This window comes from Heliangelus exortis, chromosome 4 (genome assembly GCF_036169615.1).
Source record: "Heliangelus exortis chromosome 4, bHelExo1.hap1, whole genome shotgun sequence".
NCBI classification, from domain to species: domain Eukaryota; kingdom Metazoa; phylum Chordata; class Aves; order Apodiformes; family Trochilidae; genus Heliangelus; species Heliangelus exortis.
In genome coordinates, this window is record NC_092425.1 from 34742946 (window position 1) to 34764868 (window position 21923).

Consider the following 21923-nt stretch of genomic DNA (forward strand, 5'->3'; position numbering starts at 1 on the left):
ATGAAGAAAACTTCTCAGACAAGAAGCAAAAATGTTTTCTTGAACATCAAACATTCTCACCCCTGCATTTACCTTCACCATGCCTTGCAAAGGGGAGTCCTGTTACTGCTATTTGGCAGATGGAACTGAAGCTCAAAGACTGAATTGCTTATCTGCTGCCAGAGAAAAGAATGGTGGAACAGGGAACTGACCACAGGTCCTCATTTCCATGACAGTGTCTTAAGCAGTGACCATTTGCACTATGCACAAATACACCTCAGATTATAGGTTAGTAGGTGAAAACAAGACCTTCAATATGCTTCAACCTCCACTTTGGTTTTTGCTCTCTCCTGTTATACATGGCCCACATGGGAACTGTGTATGTTCTGCTGGGCTTTCTCAGGAGCTGGAAAGTTATTTTCTTCCACTGTCTAACACACTGTCTGGGCTGTGTGGCACCACAGAAAAAGACAATGCAGCTTTTCATTTACTTCTGTGTCTGCATGTTAACATGAAGAAGGTCAGTAGGAGTGAACACAGTACTGAGAAAATGAGTAGTTAATTATTGTTGGACTGCAAGAAGGGAAAATACATGATTTATTTTGGTTAGAAAAACTGCAAATCACAAGAATGGCTTCCTTTTCTGAACTGTTTTTTTTTTTTTTTTTTTTGTGAGAGGGCATATTTACAGAAAAATATGTGATGATCAGTTGAATCTATTCAATGTGCTTGGAGAAAAAAAAATTCCCTCTCACCAGTGAGAACAATTTCAATAAACAAAGCACAATATTCAGCAAGAAAAATCTCATTTTTCTTCCTTCTGTGTATAGCTCTGCAACTTGCTAATATCTTTTGCCATCTTTACTCCTGAAGTGCTTGTGCTTGAGTGCTTCCTTGCATCATCAACAGTCTGTGATGCTTCAACACTAAGCTGCATTTAGACCAAAATGCAAATCTTGCTCTTCATGGCAGAAGTTTTAATAATTTTAGAACTTATCAGCATACAACAGCAGACCCAAACTTGTCCAGCCAGACACTTCTGTTGGCATCTCAAAGCACTGTTTAAAACTTCTCCAGTTCTCCAAAGGCTGAAGCTGTATTCGCTGTTCATATTCCTGCTAAAATAAATAAGCAAAATGCATTCATATTACAGAATAGATATGATAAGTGTTTAAAAAATATTATTGGAAGACATTTTTAGCAAGTGTTGTGCCCCACACTTTCTATGTGCACAATCAGAATAGGTGGTCAAAAACGAGCAAATCTGTTCCTCTGCAAAAGGCAGACAAGTCCCTCCCAAGTACTAATAATTACATAGAACTACAAATATTTATTAAAAAACTGACTTCTTTGTGTGGTTTTGTTGAAAAATAATAAGTAACCAAACAGCATTTTGGAAAAGAACACTATAAATGTCAAGTATTTAATGTCTTAATAAAAATGTGCACATACATTCTTTGTAACATATACAATCCTGCAATGGCCTTTAAATGTTGTGTCCCCTAATGAGACACTAAAAATAAATCAAGAAAAGATGATAGTGTAGTAAAGTTAAATGCACATGCTACACCTGTACTCAGCAACAATCTTGGTTAGGTTACAGACTGCTTCTTTCTTTTGCAGCCTGAAAGTGTAATTTCTTCAGAACCTGTTATTAAGACAGACACCCAGTTTGGGAGGTTTTCAGCAGGGGCAATCCTTTACTCACCTGTTCTAATGAACATAACCTTCATTATGCTTGCCATGAAAAAGTGGTTTGTAAAAAAGATCATTTAAATTATCTGCTTTCCCACCCCAACATTTGGTGTCAACCTTCTGTTTCAGGTGCACTGGTCAAGATTTTGCCAGCAAGGGAAGTGGGCTGCAGCAGCTGCCCCATGCCAGCCACAGACAGCTCCACTGCAAGACACTGCCCAGCCCAGCAGCCAGGGGGGTGACACTTCTATGAAAACACCAGACAAGCAGAAAAATGAGGGGCAAAAAGGTGAGGAACACAGGAGTATGAACACCACAGTCAGAAAAGAAAGAGGGGGAGGAGGTGCTCCAGGGACCAGAGCAGTTATTCCCCTGCAGCCTGAGGAGACCATGTTGGAAAAAATATCCACACTGTGGCCTGGGGAGGAACCACACGGGGGCAGATGAGTATTTCCAGAGGGAACTGCAGCTCAGAGAGAGCCCACACAGGAGCAGGGGAGAGGCAGAACTGTCACAAACTGACTGTAAACCCCCACTGACCACTGAAGGCATCAGGAGGAAGAAACAGACTGAAGTTGACCCTGGAAAACAGAAGGCCGTGGGGAGGTGCTATTTTAATTTTTGTTTCTGTTTCTCAGTATCCAAATCTATTTTACTTAGCAATTACACTAACTCTCCCCAAGCTGAGTTTGCTTACCAGTGGCTGTTGCAGGCAAAACTAACTCCCTGTGCTATCCACATGAGCTCTGTAATCCTACAAGCTCTGTGATCCTATTTTCTTCCTCTATCCTGCTGAAGAGAGGGAGTGAGACAGTGGCTGAGTGGGCACCTGGCAGCTTGCCAAGGTCAACGAGCCACAAAATTGCAAAATGAAAATAAATGAATAAATGAAAAGATTACACATTGGTTTAAAAGGAAGAAATTTTAATGTACACATTTACACACACCATGTTATATTTTCTGCACTGATCTGCACCATCACATTTTCATGTGATTTCACAAAAAGTAATTCTCAAATTGTGGAAGAAACTGCAGGGGTCTGCATGATTAATTCTATGCATAATTTATTCCACAAGTGTTTAGAGCTAAACAACAAAAATAATTCCTCTTCCCCTTTCTCAAGAAAATAAATATTTGACTTTTAAATTGAAGAATCATTCAGCTCTCAAAAGTCTGTGTAATATGCCCCTCACTCACAATTAGTAGGTTTTTTTTTCTTGGGATTCCAGCCAGGAGTGTTTGTAGCTCCTCCTGTGCCCACACAGCATATTCAGAATTTTTCTCCAGAGACATCCTTCAGTGAAAGAAGAAGCAGCTGAAGATGTCCATCTCCAGTTTTGCCTTGCAATACAACCAGCCACCAACATTACTTTCTTCCAAATGGATCAGACCACACTTTTAGGCCTAAAAATCAAATATGAGAACACCACCAGTTCATAAGCAGATTGGGAAAAAAGAAATTAAATGGTCTGCAACTCCAGCCTTAGGTATGAAACAATGAAAGAACCTGATGATTTCTGCACTGAATGCACAACTCTGCTTAAGCTTGCAAAAATATTTAGAAAGACAACCTCATCTTGATCCTAGTGGAAAAAAATCTACAACACCCACATGCAATGTTTTCTAATATTGCTGGACCAACCATCTAGAGTTGCACTTTTCCCTAGAATTTGTCTGGATTTCATTTCAATTAGCAGATCTTGCACCCCCTCAGCAGCTAAATTTAGATGAAAAAGGCCTACTGAGGAGAACTGGTCACCAACTACCTGCATCTTGGATAAATGAGCCAGTTCAGCCCTCTTTAATGTTAAATAAAAAAGGCAGATCTACCAGACTTCTATTTCACAATCCCCTTTTTACTCCTTTTCAGCATTTCTCCACTTTCCTGGAAAGTAAATCCTGATGACTGAACTGATACACACAGTAAGGGCAAGGCATTAATCCTATTTGGTTCTCCCCTGCTGAGGCTGTCAGGCCTGCCAGGCTTTTCTAAAAATAAGTTACCCTTTACCATACTCTGGTATAAGCTGTTTCATCAAGACAAGCACCCTCACCTCCTTAAAAGAGCAGTGCCAGCCTTGAACAACAAATAACCACCCCACAGTCCCTGAACTCTCCAGGATGGTTTGCCAGACTTCCAATTTTTATTCCCCTCCTATGTTTTTCTACACCTTCTATTGCTGACAGCAGGGATCAGAAAGCTATTAGCACTGCATTCCAAACATTTCCTGGAAGTGTAGCAGATTTCTGCCCTGCCTCTCCACCCAGGAGGCTGGAAGGTACCCACAAAGTGCTGGTTTGTGTTTCAGCTGAGCTGTAAAGCAGAGTTCCACAAAACCAGGGTGCAATAATGTATTTTTTACAGCTAGAGCTCAGCCCACCCATGGTTCTTGTTTGCTCTGAGCTTGTTCAGAAATTCATCTCTGGTTTGGAAATTGGCACCTGTTTAAGAAAGTGTGAAGGTAACAAAACCTCTACAACTTATTTGGCCAGTTAAGTAGATTTAAAACAAGTTTTTTAAAAATCTGTAATTTTCAAGTGAACGATTAGCCTGAAAAAAAAATCTTCATGTCAAGTTTATTATATTTGTGTTATTTGAATGCATCCTTCACTATATTATTTATATCCATATAAATAATCAGGTCTTCCTTCAAGAATATCCTTTAACACATGAATCAAGTATACCTGGAGGCTGAATATCCTCTTGAACAATACCAGCTCTGTTTATGGACTGTTCTTTCTCTGGAAAACAGAATGGGAAGGACACTGCTAAAAAAGCAGAATATCGGAGCCCTTGATTGCACCCAATAAAATAATACTCAGCATTTTTGTTCATTCTGGGTGTTACACTGCAAAGCTCTGGTGAGCATCCACCTAGACAATGCAAATGCAGTATTCACACTTTACTGAGAAACTAACAACTGGTCTGTTTTGAGACACTACAAACACCAAATAATCTTAAAGTTACGACTACTGTTTAATAAAAGATGCCAATACCTGCCAGGATCCCCTCACTGAAGGGATAATTAGTACTTTTAGGAGCTATCACTCATATCCTCAACGTAAAACTCCTCAAAGATTTATTCTTGCATCTTACTGCAGGTGGATTTCATTACAGCATCTATAAAATTAGTGCTTGTAAACCTTGTAAAAGTATCAGAGGGATATTTTTCCATACAATGTGTCTGTCTCAGGTTTTTCTTTTTTATTTGAAAGATTCAGCTGCTTCCACAAAGAGAAATGGATGAAACTATAAAATTTCCCTTTTTAAATGCCACCCCCTTTTTCCCTTTCTACCCTTTCTCCTTCCCAGTTAACCCTTTGCCACTGGGGTGCCTCAAAGGAAGAAGTCCAAGCTCAGCTGGATTTGCCTTTTCCTCATAACAGTGAATTTTTAAGTCTTTTAAGAAACTGTGGACATTCTCAGGGAAACTCAGGACTATGCTCACCTCAAAACTGAACCTTTCCAGCACAGGTGCTCCATGTCCCCAGGCTGATCCCACAAACCTGATGTCACTGAGACCAGCAGCCATGTGACAATGACTGATCCTCCCTGCAAGGGGGGAGGCACCAGAGGCAGATCCAGATTCTGCTGATTCCCATTCCATCCCTTTCAGCAGACAAAACCTCAGGGAACTGCCTCCTTTCCAAGGAAAAGGTACAAACCCCAGATAGCAAAACCAGAATAAACTGGGGCAAGGACTCAGACTTATCCTAGGGCACGGGGGAGGAACATAACTGCACGTTTACACAACTAATTGTCACTCCAGAGAACTAAAACCCATTCCTGCCTTGTGCAGGATCACTCTGTGATGCTAACCCAGAGATCCAGCTGCAGAGGCTGCATCCCAAAAATCAGAAACACCCAGAGCTCAAGCCAGTGGTGGATGGGGGCTTCTACAGAAATTTTGTCAAATTCCTTGTAGCCCAGAGATTAAAACTCTTCCACTCAACTACCACAGGTTTGAAATTCCATCTTGTTTTCTAAAGTACTGTGAGAAGGAAGACTTCTGCTTCTCTCAGCCTGAAGCAACGACCACCACGAAAAGCACAGAATAAAGGGAAGAGAAAGGAGGAGTCTGAGCAACATGCAGAAAGTTTAGGTTTGGGTATTAAACAGCAAGTTCAGCAGCCCATCTGGCATGCTGAATGGAAATTTAAAAAAATCCCTAAGGTGCTGGGGAACATTTGCTCAGGGGATTCACTGGGTTTGTTCCTTCATTAATGCTGAGTCACATTTCTGTTGTATTTTTAAAAAGTGCCCCGTGAGCAGAAATGAAATCAGAATAGTTTTTTAAATGGGAACACAAAAATCTATTTTTTTTTGTGGGCAGTTCCCAGCTTCACACATGTAGCTTCCTTAAATAAAAGCCTACTGCCAAGTTAGAGTTTGCTTCAGCTTTGATGCAAGGTTCAAGTCCCTCCAAGATCAGCAGCTTTAGTGCCCTTTTCTTTTTCTTTTCCTTCCTAGAAAACTCTTCAGTTGTCTCACGTGCACCTTCAGGTGCCATCAACAGCTTCCTCAGTTAAAGCCAGGGAAGGAGGTTACAGCCAGGTTCACACCAGAACTTTCCCTTGCTTCCCTCAGTAGTAATTAACAGAAGTTTAGGAGTCAGGGGTGCTGCCTCCACCACTTCCATGACACAGAGAGCCCTCCTGGAGCTGCTGAGGCTCCTCCTGCTCAAGAACTCTCTGGTTACAGAACCTGTGGTGGCTTTAAGGAGTCTTCTGTGTTTCCAGCAGAGAGGGAGGGTTTTCCATAGCAGTCAGTTCAGAGAAAACTGCAGACTGAGACCTCCTCGAGTAAATTACCACAATCAGTAAAGAACCTGTAACCACATTTTAACTTAAACTTTAGAACTGTGGCTGCAAAATGTAACTCAAACAACTTACAGAGTCATGAAATGGCTTGGGTTGGAAGGGAGCTTTAAAGGTCACCTATTCCAAACCACCTGCAGTGAGCAGGGGCATCCTCAACTACACCAAGTTGCTCAGAGCCCTGTCCAGCCTGGCTTTGAGTGTTTCCAGGGCTGGGGCACCTCCCACCTCTCTGGGCAATCTGCTCCAGTGCTTCAGCACCCACACTGCAAAAAATGTCTTTCTTCTACTGAGTCTAAATCTACCTCTCATCAGTTTAAAACAACCAGGCCTTGTCCTGTCACAATGGGCCTTCCCAAAAGTCTGCCCCCAGATTTGTTATATGCCCCTTTCAAATACTGAATGTTGCCAATAGCTCTCACTGGAGCCTTCTCCTCTCCAGGCTGAACAACCCCATTTCTCTGTTTGTCTGTATAGGAGGTGTTCCAGCTCTCTGATCTTAACCTTTTCAGCTACATTTAATTCCCCTTAACCACTTCAGAGAACAGCTGAGGGACGTTCTTAACCAAATGTCGGCCCGTAACTCCAAACGAGTATTACGAGCATGGATTTTTTTGTCTGTTTGTATGTTTTAAGCATCTCTTAGGGGAGCAGGAAGCTTCACGGGAGTCGCTTCACAGGAGTCCCCTCACAGCAGTCCCAGCACACCCTCAGCCCATCCCGCAGCCCGGGGATGGCGGGGGCACAACCTCGGTGCTCAGAGCCCCGCAGCCGGCCGGGGGCCGCTCTCCCTTAGCCCCCCCCCACCGCTTTAGGGACTCACTGTACTCCTCCGGCAGCAGCAGCGGCCGGAAGTAGATGGGGTAAAACACCGCACCCAGCACAGCCAAGAAGCCGCCGAAGATCCCCACCGTGCGCGCCAGCCCCGCCATCAGCACCCAACCGGAAGCTCTGCGCTTCCTGCTTCCGGGGCACACCGGAAGGCGGATGAGGGGCAGCGGCCGCCCCGGCCGAGCCCCGCTGGGGCATGGCGCGGCAGGAGCGTCGCGGCTGCGGTTAGCGCCCCCTGGCGGTGTGGCGGGACAGGGGCAGCCCGGTGGCGGGGTCCCGCCGGTCCCGGTCCCGGTGCCGGTTCACACCCGCCGCGCCTCCGTGTGTTACCCCTGGGCAGGAGAACGGCGGCGGCGCCACCGGGGGCGGCAGACGGCAGCTCTGCGGAAGCCCTGCCCCGCCTAACCCCACCCTGCGCGCCGCCCGACAGCGGGACCGGGCGGCTGCCCCGGCGGGGGCTGCGCTGGCAGGGGCGGGCAGGGCAGAGCCGCGGCGTGAAGCGGGGCGGAGGGAGTTACCGGGTCTCCCCCGAGCCGGGCCGCCCGAGGAGGGGTGAGGGCGCGGCCCCGCACCTCGGGTCCCGTCCCGCCCCTTTCCCCGGTCCCTGCCCGGTGCCCGCTGTCCCGGGGGGTTTGGCGGTGCCTCCCAGCAAGGCGGGCGGCTCGGTACTCCCAGGGCTCTCGGCCCCCGTGTCCCGCCCGGCCCGGCCCCGCCGCGCCCTTCGCTCCCCTCCGCACCTGCGGCGGCGCGGGGCTGCCGTGGCCGGGCCCCTCCTCCAGGAAGCCGGATCTGCCGCATCCTCGTCGGCGGGGCTGGCTGCGAGCTCCCGGCCGGGCTGGGCAGCGGCGGTGCCGTCTCCGCGGCAGAATGGGGCCCCCGGCTGAGCCCCCCTCCGCCTCCCACCGCCCCCCGATCCTCCTCCTCCTCCTCTTCCTCACGGTGAGTGCCGCTCGGTCCCGTACCTGCCCCCGGCTCCCGCCCGCTGGAAGATGGTGGCCGCGGCCAGGGCCCCAGCTGCCAAGTGCGGGACCCCGCGGGGAAGGGTGCCCGGCATCCCCGCGGCTGCACGGCGGGGCTCGGTGGTGCCGGTTCGGGCTGCGGGCTGTAAGGAGGGGGAGGCACAGCCGCGGGTGGGGGTTCGGGGGGAACCGCGGACACCCGGCCTGGGCTCGGGGCCGCCTCTCGGAGCCATCCCGGGACCGCTCTGCAGTCCTCAGGTCTCTTCTGGAGCTCGGGAACGTCAGGGCATTAAATGAACGCGTTAATTAAAGAGTTTTCCGCCCTTGGTGACGGTAAATTTCTGGATTTGAAAGGAGGAGGGTGCCTTTGACACCCACTCGTGTGCGTGGGTTGCAGACACTCCGGGGTGGGGGTGGTATCGGCTAAATTGCTTTTTCTTCTCTGATGCCGCTAAACACAAACTCCGGTTCCAGGCTTTACGTGCCGGTATAATCCCGGTGCTGACCGGGAGCAGGTCGGCAACCTTTTTGACGTGTCTCCTTTTCACACATCTTAAAATAGCGTGACGTGGCAGGCGTTCACAGATGAAGGGCTCTGGTTATCCCCATGCTTTGTGCAAACAGGTGCAGTTTCATAGGGTACTGCTGGAAATTCGGCTGGGGTGAAATGAGGTTGGGGGAGAGGGGATGTCTTGCTACGATCTTAGTCCAGCAGGTGAAAAAAGCAGAATTTCTTTAGTATTATGCAAGTGAAAATTTTCACCTTGTTGTTATTGCCTCCAGCTGTGGTTTCTACCCCGATATCTGATAGGATGACTTGGCCTAACTCCTTCAGATTCAGCAGGTTTTAAGAAAAAGATCAGGAAAAAAATCGTCTACAGCTTTTGTGGCTAGAGGTGCCCCACACAATGAGATCTCTGTTCCTGGCAGAGCTCTGCCTGATTTATGGTAACATTTTGAATCCAGAATGGTTGGCCTGGTCACAGTACTGGGAAACTTTTATATTTGAAATCTCATAATCACATTCACTCTGTAATCCTTTCACCTGAGCTCTCTGTAGTCAGGTTATACACAATTCTGTTGTCTGAGAGAATGGGAAGGGAAGAAACAGAGTTCCTCATCAAGTAGGAATTTTTAGATAATACACAGGCTGTGCCATGCACTGGAAAGAGAACCCAGTAGAGGAAACCAAGTGGTAACAAAGACTCGGTGTGGTCTGGAAGAGTTTACAGTCAGTGGTCTCTGCCACATCTGCATCCCTGGGAGGTCACTCAGGGGTCTTTGCACCTTACTGGATGAGCACAGTGATGCCCCTTACTCCTGAGGGGTTTGTTAGGGGTGCTATAACAGCAGACCTGAGCATGCTTCATGTATTTGTGCAGCCCGTGTCCCAGCTAATATCCAGGCACCAAAGAACTGAAAGAAAAGTTTCTTAAGTAACTCTGGGAGCCACTTTGCAGAATGCACACGAGGGAAAAGGCAGTAAGACCAGCATGGCTGAAGCTAACCTTAGGCATCAGCAGTCATGGTACATCATGCTTAAGTGCTCCAGGAAAATCATGGAGTTTGTTCTACAAGGATCTCAGTTGGGGTTGCAGAGGTTACCACCTGGGGATCCCCACTCCAAAAAGCAGCATGGTTTCAGCCATTCACTGGAGGTCAGATAGCCACATCCACACATCCCTGCCTCTTGGTGAACAAACAGTGCCAAACCTTTGCTGGAGGTCAGCTCCCATATCTCTTGTGGATAAACCACTGAGTGCCTGTTGTAGAAAGCCTAGGTACTGACAATGTGGAGTATTTTGCATTTATGTAGCATTATATTTGTTCAAAGTGTATATTCTGATGCTTACACATGTCTGTGAGTGTTCAGCATCACTGCAAATCTGGCTTCCAGGGTCCCTAGTTGGACACAAGAGGACAAAGAGCACTCACTCAGTTGTTTTTGTTTAGGTGGTGGTTTAGGTGACAAGTTCATAAAGACCCAGGACCACTAAATGAATGTAGTTCTCTATAGCTACCTAGTTGCTAGCAGTAATACCCAGCTTTTTCATCAGAAAGTTCCTTCATTCAGTTGTCTTCCAGCATCTGCCTTAAATAAAATTAAGGTCTTGGGGTACATCTTCTCTATGCAGAGCTCTGTTCCACTTGCAGTCCTGGAGCTTTTGTGCCTTTGAGGAGGCAGAGATCTAGAGGAAAAATAGCATTCAATGCAAAACACTCCTCTGTAGGAACAAGAAAGATGTATAGGTAAACTTAATTCTGACCTTTCCTAATATTTCCACCTTCACAGATTTTGCTGGCTTGATGTTTTTTTTCAGTGTAGTTCTCAAGGAGGGTCAACATATTCTTAAGAAATAAAAAGCAAAATAGTTTATCAGTAGGCACTTTTACTGATCCCGGTATTGGATCATGGGCAAGGTCTTGACCTCCAGGTGCACAACACACAATTCCAGTAATTAAAAATGTACCAGCAACTTGGCCAAAGCCTTTAAATATTTTTGAGAATCGGTGAAGAAGTCATCAATCCAAGGCAGATATCCAAGATAAATTTCAGTTCCATTTGTTTAAGCTCAGCAAAGTTAAAAGTCACGCAAGACAGATCCTCTCATTTTAAGGAATTTTAACAACCAGCATCCCTGGTAATCCTGAGTGACAGTTCTCAATATTTTAGATGGATCAGGGGACCTGGCAGAAGTGCCATGCTCTGCTGGCAGGGCCTCTGAGCTGAGTAATCCTTGGTATCCTTGGCAGTGCATCAAGCCTGATGCTGACTGCAGAGGACAAAGAAAAGAAGCTGTTTGAAGCCTTAGAGAGAAGAACCCTAGCATGGAGGATAATCCTGGTGTATGTCCCATCACTTACTTCCAAAGTATATTATAAAGTACTTAGCTACAGAGAGCAAAAAGTGAGCAAATGCTTTGCTGCTCAGATTTGTAAATCTGTCTTCAGGACAGGAATGTTTCTGTGAGAAGTTCCCAAACATTTTATGAACATGAGTTTGGTCACAGGAAACTGTTGTGAGCTGCCTTAGTTGTTATTCCTCCCTTCAGCTGCCTGCATGAGAGGTAACAGGGTCAGCTAACTTTTAAAAAAGGTACAGAAACCTCAGGGTGTGGCAGCAGAAGTGAACAGCAGTATCCTGGTACCTTTTAATATACACTTTTCAGGCCTGATCCTAGGGATATGTGTACAGAGCATGACGTGTAAGTCAGTATCTTAGACCAGATTCCACGTGTGGAAGGGAAAGATACACCCTGTAAATACAGTTTGTTTGCAGAAGTATGTGTACCTTTGAGAACTTGGTACAGGGGAGTTGTTACCATTAAAACCTTGATGGTAGCTCTGTGTTAGTCCACATCTCTTTGCTGTGTGAAAGCATCCTGGTATTTCAGAGGTCAGGGATGGTATATAAGCCTTCTGTTCTGTTATTGCTGTGAGTATATAAGTAATCAGATCCACTTAGATTCTGTGGTTAACATGGTTTGTGTTTTGGGTGTTTTTCCAGAATTTTGTGCCATCCTTTGGAAAGGAGACACTACGGACAACGACTCCACAGTTTGAAAAAAACAAGGATTACATGGACTTTATTCATCTAAACATTTTAGAGAAGAAAGTTCTTAACAGTTCTGAGGTTTCAGTTCATTATTTATGTTCTAAGCCTTGTATTGTCAACTTGGAAGTCGTGGCTTCCTCTGAATTCAGGACTGGTGTACCAGTGTATAGAAGGAGATGGAAGGATGAGAGGAACCTTTATATTAGCAGAACTCGACAAGTACATTTGAAGTTTCCAAGCATCATGGTTTACAGAGATGATTATATCATCAGAAACTCAGTAATAGTGCACAGTGTGATATTATATGCATGGATTAGTCACAGATCAGTTGGCAGCTGTGATGTTGAGCAGAATGATGACTACCAGGATGCAGTTGCCAAGAATTACACTTTTTTAGAAGCAGTTCCACCTTTTGAACGCCCGTATAAAGACCACAAAGTGTGTCTTCAGTGGGGTGCTGACTATTTGTGGATGCTCCAGGCAAACAGGATACCTCAGTGCCCTCATGAAAGTGGTAGGTGTCATGTCATTTTTTTTCCACAGGGAAACGAATGGGACCCAGATAACATTTTTGCTAAGCTGTTAAAAAGTGCATGCATGTAGTAAATAGTAAATGCTGTGTGGAATGATTTACTTGACACATTGTTGACTACTACAATCAGACAGCTTTATTTGAAACTTACTGATGTCTGTGGACATAATTCCTTTGACTTTAGAGCGAGTTGCTCATTGCCTTACTGTGTTATTTCAGTGTTATTCCTGCAGCTCTTACAGACATATTTCTCACACAAGCTGTCTACTTATGCTTAAAATGGAGGCAACACACTTCAAAAAAATATTTTGGAGTCTTTATAGTGCAATAAACTTTACAGTACTCCTTTTGTTGTTTAATTTTATTTTGTTCTGTTTTCCCCAAACTATTATATACAAGCACTTTTGTTTTAAAAATCAATAGTTTTAATTTTTAAAAAGTCTCTTGCCAACCATTTAAATAACTGAAATTCACAATTCTGCTTTCTGGATTTTCTCAGAGTTTTGATTTTTTTATGTCTGCCTATTTCTAGCTTTATACCTGTTGACAGTTCTTTTTGTCCTCAATATATATTCAAAGCAGTACCTAACAGGAAAACGATTATTTGCTTCTAAACAGTTCTCTTCTAGAAAATCCCATAGTGGTATTTGTGTCTACACAATTTCACTACATTTGGCATGCAAATAGTCTGAAGAGGAACATAGAGGCAGTGATGTTGCTGCCCTCAGGGGCTTTCTATAATACTTGTTGGAGGCAGATGGTGTGATCTCTGACAACAGTGTGAAACATCTTATGTATTGTCTAATTATATTATAGATGAAAACAGTATAACAAGAAATAGGAGGTAATAACATTTTATTCAAATTTGTTTTTTAAAATATGCTTGCAAAAAATTGCTGGGAGTTTGGATTTTTTTGGTTGGTTTTGTGGTTTTTTTTTCTAGGAAAGGTGATGAAATGTTATGGCCTTGAAGGTCTTTTTGCTGATTCTTATCAGGGTCAGCTTTATCAGATTTATTACAGAATTATGCATATCAGCTAAGAACAGAACTGGTATCTGTCCATACATACAGTATAAACTGGAGAGCTGAAGATGAAAAGCAAGTCCAAGAGTTGTGGAGTAATGTCACAAAGACATAACCAAAGATAGGAGAAGATTTAAGTGAATAACATAAATGAAGATTTCTTCCATACTACTACTCAGAGTAGGAATAGCCTCAGATTTAAATGAGTCTGTTCTTTCCTTGCTTCTAATACCAGCTGTAAATGAGCTCCATTTCACTTTCTATGGGTTTTTTGGTCCAAGACTGTGATGTATTTAGTAACAGCAAGTGAACTTGTGCTTAAGGACTTCCTTGACTGTATGAGTGTGAGCTAATTAATTAGTTATCAATGTTTGTTGTCTGGCAGATTAAGAAAGATTGTATTTTGCAGATGGTGTCCAGATTCTCAACTTTATATATGCTTCCAGTGGGGAGAAAACTGGAATCGTGAAGAAATTTGAACAATTTGAAAACAGAGAACTTGAGACAGTCAGGCAGCACCAGATTGATTTTCCCATGTAAGTATAGGCAAATACTTGAAGTGGGCTGTAATTGATTATTGAAGGCTACAGAATGTACTTCAGATCTTAGGCTACATGACAAACTGAAGGAATACTGCCTACTAATTTGAGAAAAGGCTCAAAAGGAAACTAGCAATTCCTTCTGTTCTCTGATTGCAGTTTCACAGGCTAGTTTGTTTTGCAGCTGATGAGCCCTTAGTGATAAAATCCCTTGCCTAGATAAGTCTTCCAGCTTGAGCTTGCACTATTCCCTGTGTAAATTCTCCTAGTTGGACAGGAGTAAAGCCCCTTAGCCCCTGCACACTGTTCAGTTTTAGAGAACCATGCTGGGAGGACACATCTTTCTCTACGCTTTTGCTCCTTATCAAAATTGTCACAACTCTTCAGTCGTATTTTGTGACTTCAGAGATAAAAGTATATATAGAGATACGTAAATATATTTCCCACAAGATGCTGTTACTCTGGCGACAGAAATTACAGAACCTCTATTACAGAAATAGGAAGTGATTGCAAGAACTGGAACTTTCCTGGTCCTTTGTGTTTGGCCTGTGACCACAAGAAGAGTGCCAAAGAAGACAGCACAGATTGCATACAAATAACCAGTCCTCAAACTATAGCTCTGGAGTCATAAGTACAGAGTAATTTTTAGCTCCTGGCCTCAGTCAGGATGGGTGCCAGCCTGGGATGCACAGCCTGCTGCCCTTTGCTGCCCAAAGCAGTTTGCATTTTGCTTCTGGCACTGAGGCACTCAAGCTCTGGTTGAGAATATGTGGCATGGATTTATGCAGCTCTTTACCTGCTCCACACTACTTCCACCTTCTCTTGCCTTCTGGTGGGGTTTCCAGGGTCAACATGAAGCATTGCCTGCGTGTTGCAGTTGTGTGACAGCCTGGGGTAGCTCTGTTTAGGCAGAGAAAGAGGGGTTTCCTTCAGCTCTCTGTACGTGAGTGGTGGTTCCCCTCTGCACCAAAAGGCCAAGAGAAGCAGAAGGATCTATCTCAAGTTTTTTGTTTCATTTCAATCAGGGATTTGTAAAGGAAGATTCATGATAAATAACTGTCATTTGAGATAGCTGCCCATGGATGCCCTGCAGCAAGGAAGAGCTGGGACTGTAAGGATTTATTAATTTTATACAGTGTTCTACAGCAATGTGAAATGAGTCAGCATTGTCCCAAACTCTGTCCCAAGAAATTTGTCCAGAACAGTTAATGTGCTCAGACTGGCAATCAAGGATTAAACAAAGGCTGCAGCATGTAAGTTTGTTATATTGCCAGAGGTGAAAGATGAAAAGAGTGATACAAAAGCATAAAGAGATCTCTGGAAACATAGTGTTTTGCTGTAGGTCATAACAATCAATGTACAAGTGTCTGTGATTTACAAACCCTTTTTCCTCATCCATGTGCCATCTCTGGCAGACATGGTGTTATTAACTAAGGTGTAGGCTCTCTATTGGATTAGTGTAGGAAAAGATACAAGGTACTCCATTTAGGAACTTCTTGAGAGAGAAGAAAGGCAAATTTACCCAAATCTAATGTACTATAAGCAAATATTGATCTTTTTTCTTAAACATAGAAATACAAAAAAATCCCCAAAACAATACTGCCTCCTTCTAAAACTCTGTAAGAGAACTTCTTTATCAGAGATTATAGCATCCACTATGCTTTGCTGGGTTGTACACTGGACATGCAGTTTTTCAAGGTGTTCAGCATTGGCCTAAAGGCTATGGAGTTTCTAAAAATTAGATACTGTGGTATAAATTTTGTACAGATAGAGTTACTGGTTCTTGGTTTTATTTTGTATGGCTTTATAGTTTGCACTATAGGCTTTTATTTTGTCCTGTGATAGGTCTGTGACAGCTTGTCATCTCTCTCTGTACTACCCAGAGGCTGGATTAATTTTTAACTGCTTTTCCCAAGCACATTTTCACAATTGGCATTTAGTATAGAAGACACATCTTAGTTTTTACTGCCCTCTACAACCAAGATTACAAGATCCTGCTTTGGGGGATGTTGTACTGTAGCCTGCATGTGGGAGGTTGGCTTCAAATTGTCTCAGTTGTGTTCTGTTCCCTATTGATGTGGGATTTGGCAGTAGCTCTAACCCAGCATTCTGGATTTGATTCAAACACTCCCTCACTCCTCTCATGTTGTTACCACAAAAGTGTAAGGTTAAAAGCAGATCACAGACTGAAGAGTCTTCAGTACAGTTGCTCTAATGGTTTCCACTGTGTTCTGTTCTGAAGATGACATCCATGAGACTGATTTGCTGAATTGAAGTGAAATGCATGCTTTTCAAAATCTAGAGGGAGATTTCTCACCAGGAGTGTATTTTTTGTGTATTTTTGCTCATGCAGGTTCACTGTTTCAATCTGGCTGTATTTACTCCATCACTGTGAAAAGGATCTGTGTGGTATACTCTATTTTATTGATCCAAAAGAAATGTATGGTACTCCTGCTGTATTTCTAAATGAGGAAGGTAAGGGATATCATCTAATGGGGTCTTTATAGATCTGTGCTTAGGAATAACATTTAAAAACATATTATCAGACCTATTTTGTGAAATCAATCCCTTACAAAATAATTATTTTTTGATAGTGTTTCATGAGAAGTAGTTGCTAAATTAATGGGGTAAAACTGAGAAATACTTGCATAGCATCTAATCTTGGCTAACTTCAAATGTCTGCTTTGTCAGGATAGCAGACTGAATTTTACATGTCAGGAACATACCCTGGGATTAAACAGTTTTACTTTTAACCTTTGTTAGTGTTGTTGAAGTATTATTCTACTATTGTTATCAATTCTTACGTATTTACTACACGAGATTTTTTAAAAATTTGAAATAGCCACAGAAAAATTCCAAATGATTCAGAGGCTTACCTGTGTTGCAGTGTTCTTGAAGCCCAGGATATTTAAAAAACAAAAAGTTAAGAGGTAGCACTGTCTTAATCTAGCAACACTTAAGTCGATGAACATTCCTGCCAGGAGATGGCTCTTCAGCCTCTGGTAGAGAGGGAAATTCAGGAGCTGGGGACTGCCTGGCAGGCTCAAAGAGGAAGTAGAAGTGCACGCCTGGTTTTCCCCTAAGGCATCACAGATTTTTCCCCTTCTTTCCAAATTTTACAGCTAATCTTTCCCTGACTGATATTTTTGCTATTTGTTGTGTCTCATAACCAGATTAGATAAGAAGTCTATCCTGGATGCTTTTCTTTGAAGAGCAAACAAAAATGGCAGCTCAACTGAAGTTACCAACATGACAGGAGATGTGCTTGGAGAGGTCTTAGGGCCAGTTTTATTCTCAATTGTAGACCAGGTTATTGGACTGTCCTGTTCTGATGCCAAGAGCTCAAACCATGAGCTTCAGGTCCAAGTAGTGGAGGGCAGAGTCATCTTGTACATCATCATTGCACTCTGACATGGCACCAGTTGAGTGTTGAGTAGATACCACTGTCTGCTATTCCACTCTGCTGTTTCCTGCTGGAAAGCATGTCTGCTTTCTGGTGTTTGAAATCAGCTCTGGCACCATCCCTGTTTGCCTTGTCTTTAGTGTATTTATCCCTCAAAGGATTTGTTTTTGTGTCTGTGGTTTCACATGGGAGCCTGGGCATTAGCACCTGAGATGTGTAACTGAAATGTTACATTCCCTGGGGTTCTGTGAGAGCTGATCCATGGCTTGGCAAGTGCCCAGTTGGTGATGAAAAGGATGAAGATCATTGTGAATAATACATTAGGAAGCCCGTCCTCAATGGTGATATTTCTGTGGTGTTTACTTCCTTTTTTTTTCCTTTGTTGCCCTGTCAGGTTATGTACATATTCAGATGCACCTTGTGAGAGGAGATGACCTTGCAGTGAAAACCAGTTTCAGCCTCCCTCTGAAGCAGTGGTTTCGACTGGATCTCTCTTTTAAAGGTGGACAGGTATGCATGCTGCTGAAACTACAGCAACAAGGCTGGGATCTGTGTAATGTGTTTATGTCTCTGACAAAATCCTTAATATCAGTGGCTGGGAGAAATACTGTAATTTGTACATACAGAGCAGAAGAATGAAAAATCTAAAACTAGAAATTCTCTGGGGATATTTGGGCGATCTGACTGTTTGGGCAAATAATCTCTCTGACTGAGATTTGGGCAAATCAATTTAGATACTTAAGATAAGAGCCTAGAATTACCATGTGTTCAGTAGCTATCTTGGCATGCAGTTGCTCTCCAGAGATTTTATTGCCTTATCTAGATGCTCTTAAGTTACTTGGTGACTTTGGTGTTTTTACCATTTTTTACCATATAAAAATGTAAGTGCCTGTGCTTTTCTACAGTTGTGTGCCTCTTGCCTAGATAGACTGGCTATCAAGTGGCATGTACAGTTTCCATGTTTTGCATTTTTGACAAAGTGACATAGGATTGACTACCATTAAAAGACAAAAAAAATGATGCAGTATCCTTCTGTAGTAGAAAAAATAAATCATATACATTTTAAAACATCACAATTGTTTTTTCACAAACCCTTCCAAAAGCAGCACTGAAAAACTCCCTGCTCAAGTTCTTGTCTGAACCTCCAGCTATCAAGTTAATAGGATGTGAAAATAATAAAACCCTTAGTCTTCTGTTCCTTAACTTTTTCTCCTTGAAAATGGTTGAGTAGGCTACATGCTGAATGGTAAAAATAATTGCTAATTAACAGCAAGAACAACTAATTTTAACCATGAGGAATATGACTGATAAAGACTGTAATGGTGAATTTGGCAATATTAAGCTTATAATTGGACATGATGATCTTAAAGGTCTTTTCCAACCTAAATGATTTTGTAATTACTTTAATTTCATTGATTTGGATGCATTTAGTCCACCATGGTCTGAGATAACATATGTATTAGGGAAGGTTGGGAAATTAAGGCATTAAGAAATGAAAAGCCAGATTTTCAGAGCATCTGAAGGTGCCTAAAAATACAGAAAATTTTGCAGAGTTGTTCTGTGGTGCCTTGGGCAATACCAAAAATGGATGAAAATCTTATCTTCCTCCTTGGGCATCTGAATCCCTTTAACTATTCTGGCCCTGAAAGTCTAATGAAAGTGCATCTCCTGTAGAAGCAAGAGTTGAACCTACATATTGCTAAATCATGACCTGTTACATTAGCTTTATGGCCATTATTCATCTGTACACTACAATTTGTTGGGGTGGATCAATATTCTCTTAGCATCTCTGCTATAGAAAAGCAAAACAGGCTTTCAGAATAAAAGCTTCAGCAGAGTAGAGGTCTTGTAACCCAACACAGGAATGAAATAGCTGAAGTAGGCAAGATCTGGGCTATTTTTGCTGGGTCTTGTAGCTCATGATGGAGCAGGACAGATCAGTGCCATTGCTTTCTCTTAAACTCTTCTGACACATGTCAGAGAGGTGACACCATCCTCTCCAGTGCAGGGGAGATGCAGCAAACTGCAGCTGTAATCCCAACTGTAATGTCAGTCTGTAATTTCAACTGTGAATTGAGATGGCTTAAAAAATATACCTTGTGTTATTTCATTGATAATAATAAATACTTTGCATTCTTTTAGATAGAAGTAAGCAGTGTTGGGAAGAATTTGAAAAGGCATCATCATCAGTCCTTTACGTAAGCAGCATTTTCCCTTTCTTGAGTGCTGTGTGTGTCTGTGGTCAGATAGGGAAAGTGGGAGAAGGAAAAAACAGGTTTGTAACTGAGATTCCAAATGATTTCCAAAAGATGTGTAGTCTTTTTCCACTGTGCTTTCAAAACCAGTTTGCATTACTGTGCTTACATTAAGCAAGTGCTGAATAATTGTTTTAGTTCCATGGGTTAACTGAGTTAACAGGCTGTATAATTTAGTACTACAGTCTGATAACCCTGACTAAAAATAATTGGAAGGTCAGTGGCATTAGGATCAGTCTGCCAGTGAAGCCTTGGCCTTTCTGATTTCAAGGGAAGTTTTGCTGTTGCTGTGAAAGAGCCAGGATTTCACTGGTGAAATTGTTGTCTGCTTGGCTTAAGTAAAGAGTAAAATTTCTACAAAAAGTGTTCTTGCTGCATCCTTTACTCTAAGCAACAGAATAATTTTCTTTTTTTAAATGGATCTTTAATTGTTCTCTTTCACTGTATTTTAAGATTGATTCTTTCTTGTGCAAGTAATTTAAAAAACCAAAACCTCTGAATATGGAAACCATGTAAGAGTAAATTGCAGGTCAGACTTCACAGTTATTCCTTCTCTGCTATGGTTTACAAACCAGAAATTGTAGATATGTAGATAGAGGAGACAGATAACTTAAATTTTTATGTGCCAGTTTTAGAAAGTACAAGGGAGAGGTGAAACTGAAGTCTTTCAGGTTGTGTAATAGTGCATAAGAGACCAGAAGATACCTGCAGGTCAGGAAAAAAACCAACAAACAAGAAAACAACCACCCTGCTGGTTTAGTATGTTTGTAGGCAAGTGCTTTGTTAAATTTACTCTGGAATTTAAATTGCAAAGTAGATTTTGAAAGTAAACAGATGAGGAAAAAAAAGATGTTGGCAATGGGCTTAAGAGCATTTACAGGCATTCTGAGATACAATTTATTTTTTTTTCTCTCATAATACCTCTTGACAGCCAGCTTACTTCTTGTTCATTTTCTCCAGTTTTAGGGAAGATTTCTATTACGATGACACTGCTGGATACTTTGTTCTTGGAGGCAGTGGATATGTAAATGGTATTGAAGCCTTCTTTGGACCTGTGAAATACTATCGTCTGAATGTGCTGGAAACAGAGCAGGTAAAGAAAAGTGGTAGCTGGAAATGTTTAAATATTAACTGCCCTCTACAGCTGTATTTATTTTTTTGAAGTGGAGCATTTACAAAGTAGTAAACTTAAGCATAAAAGTACTTGGGAATATATCATTAAATAGGATCATTTTTTGTTGAAATCTAGGAATGTTAGCTAACACTTAAAATGCTAAAAGATAAACCTTATAGAACTGAGTATGTAAAACAGTGTTTCTAAATCTACATTTAAGTAAGAACTCATTTTCATGATTGCTCTGTTTCCCAATTTTTTGATGATACCATATCAAATGATACCATATTTGATTAATATATGGCCTAGTTGAAATTGGTCATGTAAGACACATGGGCTTGGTCAATTTTGGAAATTCATCTGTGGTTTCTTGGATTATTCTGCTTGTTGAAAGTCAAAATCTGTTGTGGCCAGCATCTGGTTGTCTGGCACAGTAGCATGATGTTCCAGGTAAGCTGATTGTAGTAAACAATCTGTTTTCTTTTGTTATTTGCCTACAGCACTTTCTAGCAAAGCAGAGACAATAACAGATACCAGAGATGCCATTTATCCGTTGTTTGTGTCTTTCATAGATTTCTAACCCTCTTTATGACAAAGAAACAGTGGAACAAATTGAACTCTACTATGAGAGATGTATGGAAATTCAAGAAATAGTTTATGACTACAGATACATTATAAGGCAAGGTGAAAAAGTGCAAAGAAATTGTAAGTGTTGATCTATGAGATACAAATAGTAAACTGTCATCTTTGGAGACCTTTTTTCCTTCATTTTATCAGAAACTGGATAGTGGTCATCAAGAGCAAACTGAAATTCAGCCATAACAAGAAAAAAGGCAATCTGCAGAGATTAGCCTAGTTTCTGGTAGATAAAACTGTGATTTTTGTTCCTGCAAAGACTTCTGTGCCATGTAATGCAAATTTAAACCATGTTCTTGGTATCCCTTCTCTAATAAGACAGGTACATAAAGGGGCAAAGAAACACTTCAAAGCTTACATGTAAGCTATTCAAGTGCCTTTCTTCTGTTTCCTGAATGTTCCAAAGGCATATTTATTTTAAACTTTTTCCAAAAAGTGGGTGTTTTTAGCTAAATTTTCTCTGCCATAGTTGTCTAATGTGCAGTAATTGAAAGGTTTATACAGCAAAGCAACCACTTCACTGGAAGAAGAGAAACGTGGCTTAAATATGTGTTGAAAAGCAGCTTATGTTTCTGGTTAGAA

General features: G+C 42.3%; 2 protein-coding genes and 1 long non-coding RNA gene across 6 annotated transcripts in view; 1 reads left to right on the plus strand and 2 right to left on the minus strand.

Moving 5' to 3' along the window:
• Positions 1-558: 558 nt before the first annotated feature.
• On the minus strand, positions 559-2357 carry LOC139796118 (uncharacterized). The gene is made up of 2 exons (XR_011725830.1): positions 2085-2357; positions 559-1094 (listed from the first exon to the last, which is right to left on the minus strand). It is a non-coding gene; the product is annotated as an uncharacterized lncRNA (long non-coding RNA).
• A 224-nt stretch (positions 2358-2581) lies between these two features.
• On the minus strand, positions 2582-8596 carry SMIM20 (small integral membrane protein 20). 3 transcript variants are annotated; one of them, XM_071743805.1, is made up of 3 exons: positions 8286-8596; positions 4360-4416; positions 2582-3078 (listed from the first exon to the last, which is right to left on the minus strand). In XM_071743805.1, the coding sequence occupies exons 1-3, from the start codon at positions 8513-8515 to the stop codon at positions 3060-3062; spliced, it is 306 nt and encodes a 101-aa protein (XP_071599906.1). In that variant the 5' UTR covers positions 8516-8596; the 3' UTR covers positions 2582-3059. The 3 variants fall into 3 exon arrangements, with proteins under 3 accessions (XP_071599906.1, XP_071599907.1, XP_071599908.1); XM_071743806.1 differs by lacking the exon at positions 8286-8596 and adding an exon at positions 7316-7558; XM_071743807.1 differs by lacking the exons at positions 4360-4416; positions 8286-8596 and adding an exon at positions 7316-8032.
• Positions 8053-21923, plus strand: part of SEL1L3 (SEL1L family member 3) — a 33397-nt gene continuing 19526 nt past the window's right edge. For both annotated transcript variants that reach the window (XR_011725829.1, XM_071743800.1), the window contains exons 1-8: positions 8053-8262; positions 11791-12352; positions 13804-13930; positions 16287-16408; positions 17731-17846; positions 19479-19534; positions 20552-20684; positions 21278-21410. Coding sequence is in view for 1 of the 2 variants with exons in the window: in XM_071743800.1 (XP_071599901.1) it covers positions 8191-8262; positions 11791-12352; positions 13804-13930; positions 16287-16408; positions 17731-17846; positions 19479-19534; positions 20552-20684; positions 21278-21410 (1321 nt within the window). In the remaining variant the exon portion in view is untranslated. The remainder of the gene's footprint in view (positions 8263-11790; positions 12353-13803; positions 13931-16286; positions 16409-17730; positions 17847-19478; positions 19535-20551; positions 20685-21277; positions 21411-21923) is intronic.

Coding starts and splice junctions, on each gene's coding strand:
- SMIM20 (XM_071743805.1), bottom strand. CDS start 8,515: ATGGCTCCGAGAGGCGGCCCCGAGCCCAGGCCGGGTGTCCGCGGTTCC. Junction 4,417..8,285: donor CGGGCGGGAGCCGGGGGCAG/GTACGGGACCGA, acceptor TCTGTTTTCCAG/AGAAAGAACAGTCCATAAAC.